The sequence below is a fragment of the Leishmania panamensis genome (genome assembly GCF_000755165.1).
Source record: "Leishmania panamensis strain MHOM/PA/94/PSC-1 chromosome 20 sequence".
In the NCBI taxonomy this organism is placed as follows: Eukaryota; Euglenozoa; class Kinetoplastea; order Trypanosomatida; family Trypanosomatidae; genus Leishmania; species Leishmania panamensis.
In genome coordinates this window covers 105,167-119,485 of record NC_025866.1, presented here as the reverse complement: position 1 = coordinate 119,485, position 14,319 = coordinate 105,167, and the positions used below count along the sequence as shown (strand labels likewise).

General features: G+C 53.8%; 3 protein-coding genes across 3 annotated transcripts, besides 1 other annotated feature; all 3 read right to left on the bottom strand.

Moving 5' to 3' along the window:
* Positions 1–3,202: 3,202 nt before the first annotated feature.
* Positions 3,203–4,891, bottom strand: G6PD (glucose-6-phosphate 1-dehydrogenase, putative; the record flags this gene model as incomplete). Its single annotated transcript, XM_010699930.1, has 1 exon — positions 3,203–4,891. The coding sequence occupies one exon, from the start codon at positions 4,889–4,891 to the stop codon at positions 3,203–3,205; it is 1,689 nt and encodes a 562-aa protein (XP_010698232.1).
* A 1,619-nt stretch (positions 4,892–6,510) lies between these two features.
* Positions 6,511–7,047: a repeat region.
* Positions 7,048–7,533: 486 nt separating this feature from the next.
* Positions 7,534–8,451, bottom strand: APX (ascorbate-dependent peroxidase, putative; the record flags this gene model as incomplete). The annotated part of the gene is made up of 1 exon (XM_010699929.1): positions 7,534–8,451. The coding sequence occupies one exon, from the start codon at positions 8,449–8,451 to the stop codon at positions 7,534–7,536; it is 918 nt and encodes a 305-aa protein (XP_010698231.1).
* Positions 8,452–9,685: 1,234 nt separating this feature from the next.
* On the bottom strand, positions 9,686–12,838 carry LPMP_200310 (hypothetical protein; the record flags this gene model as incomplete). The annotated part of the gene is made up of 1 exon (XM_010699928.1): positions 9,686–12,838. One exon carries the CDS (start codon positions 12,836–12,838, stop codon positions 9,686–9,688), a length of 3,153 nt encoding a protein of 1,050 aa, XP_010698230.1.
* Between the last annotated feature and the right edge of the window lie 1,481 nt (positions 12,839–14,319).

Genomic DNA, 14,319 nt, shown 5'->3' with positions numbered 1-14,319 from the left:
GGAAGAAAAAAACGATACATCTCACAAACGTCGTTCGAAGAAATACAGAAGAAAGACAATCGACGCGCCACGCCGTTGAGGGAAAGAGAAGAAAAAGAGTCGTGCTGCGGCCATGCATGCTCAGTCCCCCGTAGTGGCAAAGGAAAAAACTGAAGGGGAAACAGGGTAGGGGAAGAAAGATGGCGCTACAACGCACAGCAAGAGACTGTGTGCGCACCTGTGGAACATGTTTAGCAGTTGTCGTGGTGAATGCGTAGGCAGCCCAGAAAAACACTCATGGGCACCTGGTGAAAGGCGGAGAAGGTCAACCCCGAGAGATGGGATAATAAAATAGAACGACTGTGAGAAGAGCGCACAGAAAAGATGAGAGGGAAAATGAGCTGTGTCACAGGCGACTGGTGCGGCTAGCCTCCCTCTCGCATATGGGATGTTTAATCAAAGGGAGGCGGAGTGGAGAGACTCATCCTCTGTATTAGAGCTGAAACGGACTGAAAAAGAAAGATGCTTCGATGAAACTAAAGAGTTGAACAGGAGTGGGGAAGGGGAGGCGGCGCACGCAGGCACAAACGGAAATGTAAACAACAAAGAAGGAGAGGGCGCTTTCCATGTGATCCGCCGAGCCCAGCGACGGCGCGTGACCCGTCTGTGCTGCAACCTCGTGAACACCACACCAGGTCGCAATGGCGCCAAGGTACAAGATGGCTTAAACTCCTGACGAGAAACACAATCACACAAGGGCCTACCGTGGCAGACGTCACCGCGTGCATAAAACCAATGGTCTTTCATCTCACTGTAGAAAGGAAGCCCGGCTAGGCAGGTAAGAGCTGAGGCAGAGGGTTGTAGCGAACCTGTCAACATCATGAGAGCTGTGATCACGCCCACCGCAAAGTCGCACATCAGCTGTTTGCTCAGCGACTTCAGCAACGAGTCGGCCACGTGGGCAACACCACAACAAGAAACGCACTGGCTTTATGAGAGAAGATGCGTGCGCGCGACTGCGCACTGAGAGAGGAAAGGAGGCACATCACCAAGCAGCAGGAGGCGACAAAGGATGGAAGGTACGAAAAAAAACGTAAGTTGTACGGCTGCAGACTAAAAGCTTTGATCACAGCGAGCACCATGAGTGCAATGGCTGTAAACAGGAAGGCTGAAACGAAGTGCCACGGCAGAGCGAACCACGTTAGACCTGGCTGAAGAACAGCCTTCACTCGGCAGAGACACACATGCAAAAAGCTCTTGCTGCTTCGCTGCACCTCTTCGGCGGGTTCGGCAAAGACTTCCGTAGCCCTCTACTCCTCCGCAACCCCCCCCCGCCCACACACACACGGCCTCCGTCACCTGTCATGGGGCACCGCTACTGCACATTACTCACCGCCGCTATCCTTCCTTGCCTGTACTTGAAGGGCTGTACGAGCTAAAGCCCACTAGTGAGCGCGCCACTCTCGCACATGTGCTGATGGTGCACCACAACAGTAACAGAAACAAAATTCTCTGTTGTCTTCTTCGTTTGGAAAGAGAGGGAAAAGAACGGAGTGGCGGTAGCAAAGTGAATCTTCTGTGCTCTCTGGGTGTGATTGTGTATGCTCAGCGTGCCCTGCCAGTCCAGTGGGAACAATGAGAAGAATACGCTCGATGGTGTCATGCACTAGACAGCAACGGGAGAGGGAAGCAGAGGGCACTACAAAGGTGAGGGGCGGAGAGGATGATACTCAAGGCACGCAGGAGTAAAAGAGAGCAGCACCAATTACAGGATCGCCTATAGCCTCGAAACAGCAACAGAGACTGAGAGAGGAAGAGCATGCTACGTTATCTGGAAGCGACAGGGAAAAACGGAAGAGGTACACCCACGCGCATTCTTCTCCCTCTTAACAGATGCGTATTTCGTTGAGGCTGCTCTCGCACATTTCCCTACGACGCATACAGAGCGCTCGAGGACGTTTGATACATCTCCCTGGTGTGAATTCTGGACAACTCTGGGAGAGTTACTTGTTTTATTCGTATTTTGGGTTTCTTTCTGTTTCAAGAGCACATCATTTTCGAATTGTCGTCGGGGCTTGCATGTAACTCCGATCAGCGTATGTATCCCTGCTGCTTAAAAGGAAGCCTATCTATCTCGTGTTTCATGTATTCTGGTCTCGATCGCTGTCAGACGACTGAACACATCGCTACATCGCGCGCACGGTACGTGTAAGTGTATATATCCAAGTGGCAATAATAGAAAAAAGGGAAGAGGAAAAAGGTCTGGTTTATAGACGGAGAGATGGAGGGAGAGTCATCTGGGAAGGTGGAGGAGGAAGGAGCGGAACGCCACAGTGGCGCGTGTGGGGTGCGGCGGCAAGAAGAGACTCCGAAACGAAAAAACAGCAAAAGCGGCACACAAATGCGGACGCAAGAGAGAAGAAAGCCAGGCTGATCATAGCAAACAGCAAAGGGGGAGTGGAAGAAACGAAAGAAAATTCGGTAACGTATCGACTCTACGCGCGTGCCTTCGTGTTGAGGATCCGCGCACTCTGCCTACATTCGAGCAAACTCTCTCATCCATGTTGTTCTCCCTCCTCTTGTGACCCGGAGCACTTCTCCACCTCTGCTGAGCTCCCTGGGCACTCATATTTGTCTTTGACGCCTCTGCTGCGGATCCCGCGAGGGAGATTCCACATGAAGTGAGAACTTCGTCATTAGTGCTCAAAGGGCAGATGGACGGCAGAGAGGGTGCCGCAGCAAAGCGTTCGACGAGCGCTTCAAGTGACTGAGAAGACGGTAGGAAAGAGTGGGTAAGGAGGATGAGGGCCTATCACTGAGAGAGAAATAGGTGGGAACAAAATCAAACAGGACTAAGCATGCGAAAAAAGGTTGAAGACAACCTTGATAAGGCTGCACGTGCTCACACACCCTCCACCTCTCAGGACCACAGTCCTCATGAATGGGGAGAGAAGGACAGCAAGGGCGAGAGGGGAAAGAGGTACGTAGAGGGTGGAGGTAGGGGATAGGAATCAGCGACTCACTGAGCCGCCTTGACGGGTGCTGGTTATCCTTCTCTCCTCCCTTCTCCACGTTGCTTCCGCAGAGTTGGTAGCTGTATGAAGCAGTGCGCGCCCACGTGATCCTCGGAGGAAGGATAGGCAAGCTTCCAGTATATAAGCCACTGCCTCTCTCGCTATCGTCGAAAGGGGGCTGTGAAACAAAACTGCAATGTTGACCTTTCTTACAGCTTGTTCGAGGGAGCCCAGTGATAGTCCTCTTCCTTCTTGAAGCCGTTGTTGATGATAAAGTCATCCGCTTCCTTGGGTCCGCGAGTGCCGGCTTGGTACGGAATCGGAGCGACTTCGCCACGGTCGATCTGGTGCAAGAGCGGTGTGAAGATGCGCCACGCCACATCGAGTTCGTCCCTGCGCACAAAGTTTGTGGAGTTGCCCAGCAGTGCGTCGTTGATGAGGCTCTCGTAAGCGTCTGGGAGACGTACACTGTACCGGGAGTGGTAGGTGAGATCCAATTCTGTCTGGTGCGTGTGCCGCAAGTCCTCACTATGACCGGGAACTTTTGTGGTAATCTTGACATACATGGCCTCGGACGGCTGGGCACGAATGACAAGCTCGTTACGCTTTGTTGCATCGCCGTACGGGTGAACCTCATCGTGGAACTGAACGCGAATCGCCACGTACTTCTGCTCCACGGCCTTGCCAGCCTTGAGAATAAAAGGGACTCCCGACCATCGGTCGTTGTTGATGTTGAGCCGCAGCACGGCAAACGTGGGGCAAGTACTGCCCTTGGGTACGGTCTCGTCCTCCAGGTAACCTGGGATGGAACCGTCGGCGGAGGCAGTGTACTGGCCCAGCACGCAATTCTCCTTGGTGACGGGCTCAACACACTTCAGCAACGACACCTTCTCGTCGCGGATGCGCTCGGCTTCGAGTGACTTCGGCTTCTCCATGGCTAGCAGGGCAAGAATCTGGGTGAGATGGTTTTGCATGACGTCACGAATAATGCCAATGCTATCGAAGTAGCCGCCACGGCCCTCGGTGCCGATCGTCTCCTTGAACGTGATCTGCACGCAAGCGATATTGCTCGAGTTCCACAAAGAGCTGAAGATGCGGTTGGCGAAGCGTGTCGTGATGATGTTCTGTACCATCTCCTTCCCGAGATAGTGGTCAATGCGGTACAGCTGCGACTCGTCGAAGAACGGCTCCAGCGCGTGGGACAGCTCGGCGGAACTGTTGGTGTCGTGGCCAAAGGGCTTCTCTATGATCAGCCGCACCCATCCTCCTACCTCCTGCGGCATGGCACCCTTGCGAATGCTCCCACAGACGCATGCAAACACCGATGGGGGGAGAGCAAGGTAAAAGAGACGGTCGCCACCCTTCTCAGGGCCCTTGAAAGCATCCTCCTTCTCGCGGATCATCTTGTCGAGACGCTTGAAGTCGTCCACGTTGTCGTACGCTCCCGAGAAGTAGCTAATGTGTTTCAAGAAGTCTTCGGCGTGACATCGAAGCGCCGACAGGTTCAAAAAGTACTTCATGAGCGTCTCACGCTTCCACTTCTCGACATCATCCACCTTGGTGCGAGCATAGCCGACAATGTTGACTTCCGGGGGGAGGAATCCGTCGCAGTAGAGCTGAAAGAGGGCCGGGAATGTCTTCTTCTTGGCCAGATCGCCGCTGGCGCCGATCACAATGATGGTCAACGCACGGTTCTTCTGCTCATCCTTCACCTTGAAGGTGATTTGATCACACGCTTCCATCTGGCGCTGTTTCTGAAGATTAAGCGCTGACTTGGAGATGAACTGCAACACGTTGTCCGGCTTCTGCGCCAGCACCTGTGCGCGGAGCTCGTCCAGAATGCAGCACACGTCAGCCTCATAGGAATTCTGATCAGCACTGGAATGCTCCGACGACATGGCGAGTACTTAATGCATGTACCAGTGATCAATGTAGGGTGGCCAGAGTCAAACCTAAAACACCATTAAGACGGTTGTATAGGAGGACCCGAATAAGATAACCGACTTTTATCTCTCAAGTCGTGCGTTTTTGTGTGTGTTCTTGCTGTTGTTATTCGCTTTCTGCTGCGTTGCTGAAGTGTTGGTCAACGGGGTACGGAGTTTGACAAGAAAGTGAAAAAGTGAGTGTTGCACTCATGAGTGGATGGCAGAGCAGCACTGCGGGAGCAGCGTACAGAAGTCATTTCACTAACTATGAATCCGTTTTCGTTTCTTAGTGAAGGTAGCGTGACGGGGACCGTAGAGTAGGAGAGAGATACAAGAGAAGCATCAAGACCTGTACTCTCTCACCCTCCTCAACGTGGCTGGTAATGCTGCTAAGCAGTGTTTGTGCGGAGGAATTGATTGATCAACCCGTGGAGAAGCGTTACAGCAAGAAAAAAGTATGTCTGCGCTTTCACATTCGTGTGTGCCTTCTCAATTTTGTCTTTCGCTTTCATACAGCACCTCTCCCCCATAAACTAGTGGAGAGGAAAAACGGTATTCGAAAAGAAGTAATAAGTGCTAACGATGTCATTGTATAACAAGGGCGTTACACGTTTCCCGTACTCTCTCCGCACAGACTTGTGCAAGGAGAATACGAGTGTGGATGTAGGTGTGTGTTTGCCTCCTATTCTTCGTTCCACTCACTTTGCAGCGTTGTTCATACGCACACACAATGCTTGTAGAAGTAGTGAGGTGATCATATAGAGCATATGAGAATCTTTTCACTCTCGTGGTGCTGCGCACTAGCGCATAAGGAAAGAGGAAGAAAGCCCGCACCTCTGTACGATGTGCATCTTTCGCTAGATAGGGGGGCAGATGAAACTTCGATCAGGAGCAGCGTACACGCCGAGACACCTACAGAACAAACGAGCATTGAAATAAATGAGGTAAAAAAAGTCATAAGTCGAAATGTCACAATAAAAAGAAGAGGAAGAAGAGAAAAGATCATGGGAAGAAGTAGGGTAATGTAAGCGTATGGGTGTGTGCGTGCTTCGCTCCCTTACCAGCTTCGTCGACAAGCCAGAGCGAGAGAGAGTCTGAGGAAGCAACGGAAAGGTCACACACACAAAGGAGGGTCAAAAGAGCAGAGGAATAAAAGCGAGCGGAATAGCACCAGTGGAAGGAAGCAAAAGAAAAAAGGCGACGAAAAAAAAAAAGAGAGATGGAGAGAAGGCGATGAGGTGCTATTGTCAGCTTTCCAGCAAGGAAGAAATTGTAAACGTGAAAGTACGGGCTAGTACGAGAAGCAGTGTTACCATGTATAGAACAAGTGGGAGGGAGCACGCTCTTCGTGTTGGCCATTACCGTATCAGCCGCGCATCTCCACAATAGCGCACTAAGAGACATAGTAGTAGAGTCTTTCCCTTTCACCATGCACTGGTTTGTATAGAGCGACGATGATAGAAAAAACTCGACACTATGGTCACGTATGCTGCTGAACAGCTTTAGCGATACAGAGGAGTGAGAATCTGGGAGGCAGCAATAGCGAAACAGCAAAAAAAAACGTTCGATTCCTGCATAGAAGCGTCTCCTGGTTTTCAACGGGCCCATTCTCCGCCATGGAGCATGAGGTCAAGTGGAGCTCGACCACCCCCGACCCTGCCACAGGCGCCCATCGCCGGGTGCGAAGCAGGGCTAGACACGCGGTGCAGCAGTGCGCCGACCCCATCATCTGAGCACGCCCACCACCGCTAACTCCACCCACCCGCTGTGCCGGTCGCCGCCTGGCGCATCCCTCGGGGTGGCTCAGGCTCCCCACCCGTAGGCAGCGAGGACCGGGCCGGGCACCTTCAAGCTGTACTGACGCCTCGCCCGTCATATGGATGGTACAGACGTGCTCGCTGTCGCGGCTCGCTGCGACGCAGCGCCATCCACAGCCTGACCGCTGGCGTCAGCAGTGGTAAAGCGCTCCGACCTCCCCGCATCGTAGGTGCTTGGCCCATCTACCACCAGACGTGGCTCGGCATCGGCAGAGACAGGGGAAGCGGCCGCTTGGCCTCTCCGCACGCACAGAGTGGGGGCACTGGACTCTGGATACCGCCACGCGCTGGGGGGTTCCTCCATCATCAGGGCAGAAAGGTGGGCTTTTAAAACGGAGGAGAAAAAAGTGCGGAAAAACAGCTACAAGCAGCATCTTTCTCTTCCCTTCATCGCCGAATCCGCACCCCAAACAGAGAAGCATACATTGCATCCTTGCTTCCTCTCCCACTTTTTCACAGTCTGCCTTCTCATCTGCCGTTGCCTCATGCTTTGCGCACAGGGGCATACAGATTGCGTCAGCTACACTTCCATTAGCGGTGCTGAACTTTGCTCAGGCACATACACGTGCAAGAGGAAACACAGATCGAGAGCCTCTACTGTCCCAGAGCCGACTGAGGAAGGAAGAGGAGAAACGGAAGCGAGGGCCAAAGGCTACTGACCTCCACCATCAAATTCAAAATATAATGTAACGACGGCGAGACTCCCGCAGCAGCACAAAGCGCAACTGCCCATGGTGTGCCTCTCCTGCGGAAGGCGAGGGAGAGAAGGAAAACCACCAAGATGTACTACACTTTTTTTTAGCATTCCACTGCCGGTGCTTTGCGAAGGTTTTTGGTGCCCAGCTCCGTCAACTTCTTGAACGCCGCGGAAAAATCTTTGTTGAAGCGGTCGTTGTCGTTTGCGTATAGCTCAACGTACTTGCGGTACTTGGGGTCGAGAATCAGGGCCATGTCACTGGGAAGCATCATCAGTTTCGTAGTCGCGCGGTCCATCAGCTGCATCTTCTGGATCTTGGGATTCACCACCCACTCCTCACTGAGAAGTTGCGTGAAGAAGGAGTTGTCGAACCCGTTCTTGTCGTGTGTCCACGGCCCATCGAAGCCGGAGTACTTGATGTGGCACTCACCGCAAGTGTGCGCACCGATAAGCGCCACCGTCTCCTGATCATTGAACCCGAGACGCGTGAAGACCTCGCGCACGTGATCCTGCGTCTTTCCACCGTCCGGCAGGCGCCCGTCCGGTCCGCACACAGAGCCGTCCTTCGCATCCACGCGACCCCAGCTGAACGGAATACTCGGACCACCCATGTACTCAATAGCCACGTAGGCGGCGAGCACCCACAAATCTGCATAAGATATTTGCGGATACTTTTTCTTGAACGGCTCCAGCGCCCTGCGAGGGACTTCGAGACCGTTGTTACCCTCGTATTGGCACTCTGGTTTGAAGCGCATCGACGCCGTGTTCGGAGCGCCGTCCTTCTTAAAGCAGTCGTAAGAGCCAGCCTCGTGCCACGCGAGACGAACCAGCGAAGGTCCAAGATCAAGATTATCAGAAATCATCGCCTCAATGTCGGAACGGAGTGACTTGATATCAAACGGCGGCTCATTCGCCCGAGAGCCGAAGCTGACACACGAAACAATCATGGCACCGCTCACGAAGGAGCCGGCAGCGATGCCAGCAAAGAGCCCCTTCGCTCGCCGCGAGGTACCGGTCATGGACGGCACAAATCTGGGCAAAACGCGCTGCCCAAGGCGGACACGAGAACAGCGGAACATGGCTGGCGAGCGTAAGATTCCCTCGTAGGGTTTATCTTTTTATTTCCGTTTGCGATTCGTGTTTTTTTTTCGCGTTGCTAAGCGCGGAGGAGACGTTGTGGTAGAGCAACAGTCAATCTAGATGGCGTGCGCAATGAGACGGCGAAAGCAGGACAAGGTTGCAATGGTACTGGCAAGAACATCGCGCACAGCCGAACATCGGATGTTACGAGCGAAGACCCTTACGAAGGTTTTGCGAAAGCGGTCATTCAGCGTGGCTGTCTTCGGCATGAGAGCCAACAGTAAAGAAACACACCAGCTTAACACGCTTGTGAGTCGAGAGCGAAAGAGTCGGTAACACGCAGTGGTGGCTTGCATACTGAGGTTCAGCGCCTGTACGCCCCTTCTCCTAGAGAGCCCAGCCTAGCGCACTTTGGCAGCGCCGGAATCCAGTACATGAAGAGAACGGCTCAGTAGGCTGCACTCGTACACAAGTCACCCTCAAACAGCCGCATTGAAAGGGATTCTTTTCGTTTGAGCCTTCTATAGCTGCGCATCGGGATTACGCAACCAGTCGCGAAAGGGGAGAGCGAGACGCACACAGCATAAATAGTTTACAGTGAACCGTGCCGCTATGAATGCATGACTGAAGGTGAGCAAAGCGAAAGCGAAGATGAGCCCAACCGTTCTGGCCACGCGTCACATGAAAATTGGCTAACAAGGATTGGTAGGGAGGGGCCGAGTTGGGGAATAAACAAAGACACGCTGGCATACCGGCGCGATATCAAGGAAGCACAAGGCAGTCGTGAAACAGCGCACGTGGAGCGGCAGTACACCACGACCCACACACAACAAATAGTAGTAGCGAGTACAGAGTGAAGCAGGGCAGCTCCCATCAGTGCCTGTGACCACACTTGACGGGGGGAAAAAGTAAAAGCCGTAGTAACGAGCCTATAAGCACGCATCGTATTGTTTTCTCTTCCGTTGTTCTGGTATGAGAAGTGAAAGGGAGTCGGGCAGCACAGAGGAGGCTAGGAGGAAGGCGTGAGAGAGTCTGACGCGGACGATCTCTGGTGTACGTAAGAACAGTCACCAAAGATCGGCAATTTACGTTGACACGGTGGACGCTTGACTAGGAAAGCAAATCTGACAATTCATATTGTGGCAGCCCAGCGAAACTACAAAAATGGGGACTTCACCTCTTTGACTTGAATAACGTCTCCGCCGCGTTACCCTTTCCAGAAGCCGTCCGGGCGCCGTTGCCATCTGGAACAGAATTCCTCGCTCTCTCATCTTTAACCAATAGCTGCCCACGCGCATCGCGACTGTAGGTTGCATCGAGCACGGGCGGATCACTCAACGCCCCATTTGAGAAGGGATAGAGATCTGAAGAGGCGGCGGACGCCTGAGAGACCACATTTTCCATGTTCAGCTCGGTCGCTGCTGAGGAAAAAAAACGCGCAGGCAAGAGCTCAGCACTGCCGGCCGCGGCGGTGCCGAACTTGGTCTGCGGCGTGGTCGAGTCTTGTAGAGAGCGTGTGAGGTGCGTCGAGGCACTGTATGGCATTATCTGCTGACGGGGTATTGGCGGCAGAGAGACGAGCGCGCTACGAGCAGAGCTGCGATGTAGCGCGTTAGAGAAGTAGCTCTCGCCAGCTACAGTGCTATCGAGGCGTACCGCAGATCGAGTCGACGTAAAGTTCGCGCCGCCTTCCCAGTAGTTCTTGTACACAGTAATGATTTGCAACACGGCATCTGCGTTGAAGTAGACTTCCTTCCCCTTCTTCATCGTGTCGTGCGTCTCCCCGCGCCACACCGAGTCCAGTGTGTTTAAAAGATCAGCCGGGCAGGGGTTGGGCTGCAGAAAGCGCTCCATACAATTGCCTGGGGCAAGCAATGGCAGAAACGTGGCACATCCATTGGAAGACATGTATACTGAAAGACGGGCACCTTGCAGTAAGTACGCTGCGTAGAGTGCCATTATTCGCCCACTCACCTCGACAGGATTGCCGCTACTAAACCTGCCTACCAACGGCGAATTGTGCGGCGCTTGGCGCCTCGCCATGAGGGCCTTGGTGACTCCGTCGTCCTCACCGGCATCGATGAGGTCCTGCGGCTGAGCCAGTACACTCACACTGCGCATGCTGTCTGGCATACACTTTGTCGTGCTGGACTGTGTGACGTAGGGGTGAAAGGTCCACTGCTGTCGAAGATAAAACAGAAGCGTCAAAGTGCTGTTGAAGTAGTTCTGAAATGCCTCCTGCATTTCCTTAGAGACTACCGCCGGCTTCGAGTCACCAGTAACGGACCCACTGTGCTGGGTAAACGTAGTCACACCTCCACCCGTTGCAATGTTGTTTGACTGAGGCAAAACTGAGGGCAACATACCACTGATAATTCGCGCTTGTCTTAGCTGATCGCATAGACGGCGCTGAAGAGCCGCGTTGGAAGGCGGCTTCCGCAAGCCACTGGTCGTGCTCGCCAACTCCGCCGATTCAATTACGCTTGAAGAAAAACACAGAGCCACGAAATAGCGCATGACGTGAGTGACCTGAAAACGATTGAGTGTAGATGCGAAGTTGGCCGAATTGTTCGGTAGGACGTCGAGATCCATGGTCCGCACTTGGCGGTACACCGCAGGAATGTTGCTCTCTCGTGTCTTCATGGAGAGCTCTGATTTCTCCGTCGGCGACCGCGCCTCAACCGACTCGGCGCGCTGGCGAATGCAATTGAGGAACTGCTGCTGAAGTGTTTCTGCCACCGGGTCGACAATGGACTCGTTGCGAGAGGGCGATTTTTCGGTTCTGGCGCGCACCACTGCAACGCGGATGACACGTACCACAGGGTACCTCCGTGGCACGTGTATTGCGTCCACCGCATAGCGAATGAGCACCAAGAGCGACACTTTCTTTCTGCGGGTGCGTCGACGAGCGTTGGAAAGGTTGAGAAACACCGGGTACGCGGTAAAGGCGCCCAGCGTAAGGAAACTGACTACTGCTCCCATCGACAGGAAAGCAAAGCCACAGCACACAGCTAAACCGAGTCCGGCCAGTTGTCGGCGGTTGTGCCGGGCAAGGTGGGCAGCCAAGGCAAGTTCGTAGTAAGTGTCATCCATCAAACCACGCGAGAAAAAGACCCGCGCGCGCAGCAGACTGTTCAGGAGGGCGTTCTCTCGACTGTAGAGGAACGGCTGAAAGTTGGTGGTGCCGCTTCCCACCACAGACGGCGCGGTGACACGGGAGGCAGTGTGGTCACTCACAGGAACATAGTAGAAGAGCGAAATATTACGAAGGACACTCAACAAGACAAGTGCCAAAGTCAGTACGAACAACATGTCGAAGAGGTCTGCGTAGAGCGCGATGGCAATCGCTGTGAGCGCCATCCCTGTCTTACGAGGCACGCGCCAGGAAGCCACGTCGACCATGCGAAGAAGTACGTCGACGAGTGCAACGTACGGGAGTAGCACAAAGTGGATGGCTCGCGAATTGAGAGCCTCTGACTCCATCTCAGCAGCAGACTCCCCGGCTGCTCCATTCGAAACAAGTGGCAGTGCGGTACTGGGCTCGTTGGAATCCATGGCAGTAGTGATGCGCTTCGTCGCACCCACGGGACTGTGGTTCGGTATAGGCCCTCCCCTCGGAACGCGTCCAAATGTGTATCCGTTGAACTGAACAGAGAGCACGGCGCTCCCATTCCTCTCGCCTCGGCCGAACATGGCATTCGTGATCAAAGTGTCCAGGTTGTGTGCCTCTACAGCGCTCACAACGGCCCGCTTCGCTTGCATCGCAATGCGGACCGTTTTCCTGGCCAACATCAGTTCGCGCAGGCATATCTTTGCGATACCAATGCATAGCGGAGTGTCGTGCCTGTCCCTACTGACGGCCATGTCGCCGATCGCCCTTTTTACAACTTGCTGTGCGTTGTAATCCAGCTGTGGGGGTAGCTGCAGTAGCCGAATCTTCACGACGCTGTGGGCGGCAGCCGGGGGAAGGGATGCTAGAACTACCTCCTTCACCTCCGCGCTGTAGTAGGCTGTCCCGACAGCGCTGTTGTTCCAGTGACTCTTGACTCGCGCCTCGTGTTGCTTCTTGTCCATCGTTGCACCAAAGCACTTGCTCTCCATCTCAGTTAGACGCTCCACTACGACCTGCAGCTTCAGCTCAGGAGTGAAAGGCGCCGTGTGCTGGAGGCGCAGCAGTGAGCCGCCGTGCCAGGTGCGCCTCGCAGGCTCCTCAGCAGCGTTGCTTTGGCCACTGTAGGAAGAGAGGAGCTGCTTTACTCGGTAAAAGCTCTGCGGGTCAAAAGCACAGGCATGCTCTACCTCGCATAGTCGAATTTCGACGTGCATGTTTGTTTAAATATAGTCGTTTGTTGCAGCGCCTTCAGTTTTCAAAGTCTCGCCAAATGCGGAACGCAAAACATAATCGAGGCAAAACGTCTGCTTGTGCAGCCGCATCCGCCCTTCGCTTTTTTTTTCGCCTCTTCGGTGGACGTCGAGCTGAATTTAACTATACAAGAAGCCTGTAAGCTGAGAGAGGCGAGTAAGAGCAAGAAGAGAGCGGAGAGGTGGAGATAAAGAGCAGCACAAACGGAAAGAGAAAAGGGCAAAACAGGGAAAGAGACAGTGCGGAAGCTGCATTAATAGATGAGATCGTAACATATGGTGTACTTCCTCGAATACACTCGACAATCAACGACCCCATTACCATACACGGCGAAGTGCTCCCCGCCACCGCATGCAAGAAAAGGCGTCACTTCTTTTCGTGTGTGCGTTCGGCTTGTAGCGTGCAGCATAGACCACCTCGCATTTTACAATTGTCCGCGGGCTTATGGAGACGAGGGGTGAGAGCCATTCTCTTCTTTTGTGTATGTCACCCCCCCCTTCTTGGTTGTACCGCCGGCGTCAGCGAACCGCCTTCCCACTCAGGAGCAGCATTTCCGGCTGCTGCTGTCTTTTTCTCCTCGTCCGCTGGTAGGAATGGTGAAGGCGGCATCTACGCCCTGGCGACAAGCGCTCGCTGCATTCACGCGACTACGTTACAGAGGAAACGAAGTCATCGTCACTCGGCAAACAAATTGTGACACAAGTTCGGTGGCCTCCGTAAACTCTGCAAAGACGATTCTCTGGCGCCCCTCAAACTCGCTTGCAACAACATGTGTGGCCTTGAGGAAAAACTGTCCAGTGTCAGCTGTTTCTCGGTGGCTCTGCGCTATGTCCGACGCGACCGTACTTCTGGGCGACTCACTTGACGAGTACACCTTCGCATTCGAAGAGGCAGTATCTCGGGTCGATGTAAAATCTAGCCCAAGCTGCGTGACAGATCCGCTACTGCTGCTAGACCAGGATGAGGTGGAGAGCGCTTCAACAAGGGCCTCAACAGCCTTGGAGGTCTCTCTCGCCGTTGACGGCCAGTAGCTCTCGGTATTGGCTCCCACCTTGTTGGCAGACCGACTCTGGTCCACCTTGGCTAACGGCGAGCTGTTGCCGCGCAAGGCGCTCGAATTCTGTCGCTCCGGGCTAGGAGAAATTAGCGTCCTGGGGCCAGCGGATCGTGCAATCCCCCGTCGTCTCAATTCGCTGGAATCGCAGCCGTTGAGGGAAGGCGCAGAGAAATCGACTGGTGGGTCTCTCCTATTCTCTCTCGATTCTGGCGCTACGTGCAGAAAAGACTCTATCAGATTCTGCTCAACGATGACCTCTTCGAGGATGTCGCGCCATGGGCTTTTCTTGACGTCTTGAGAATTCATCGATGTTGCTCATTGTTTGAATCAGTCACATTCCTTGGAACGGTTTGATCTCCGACTCTTAGGGGTGGGGGGCAGGGAGCA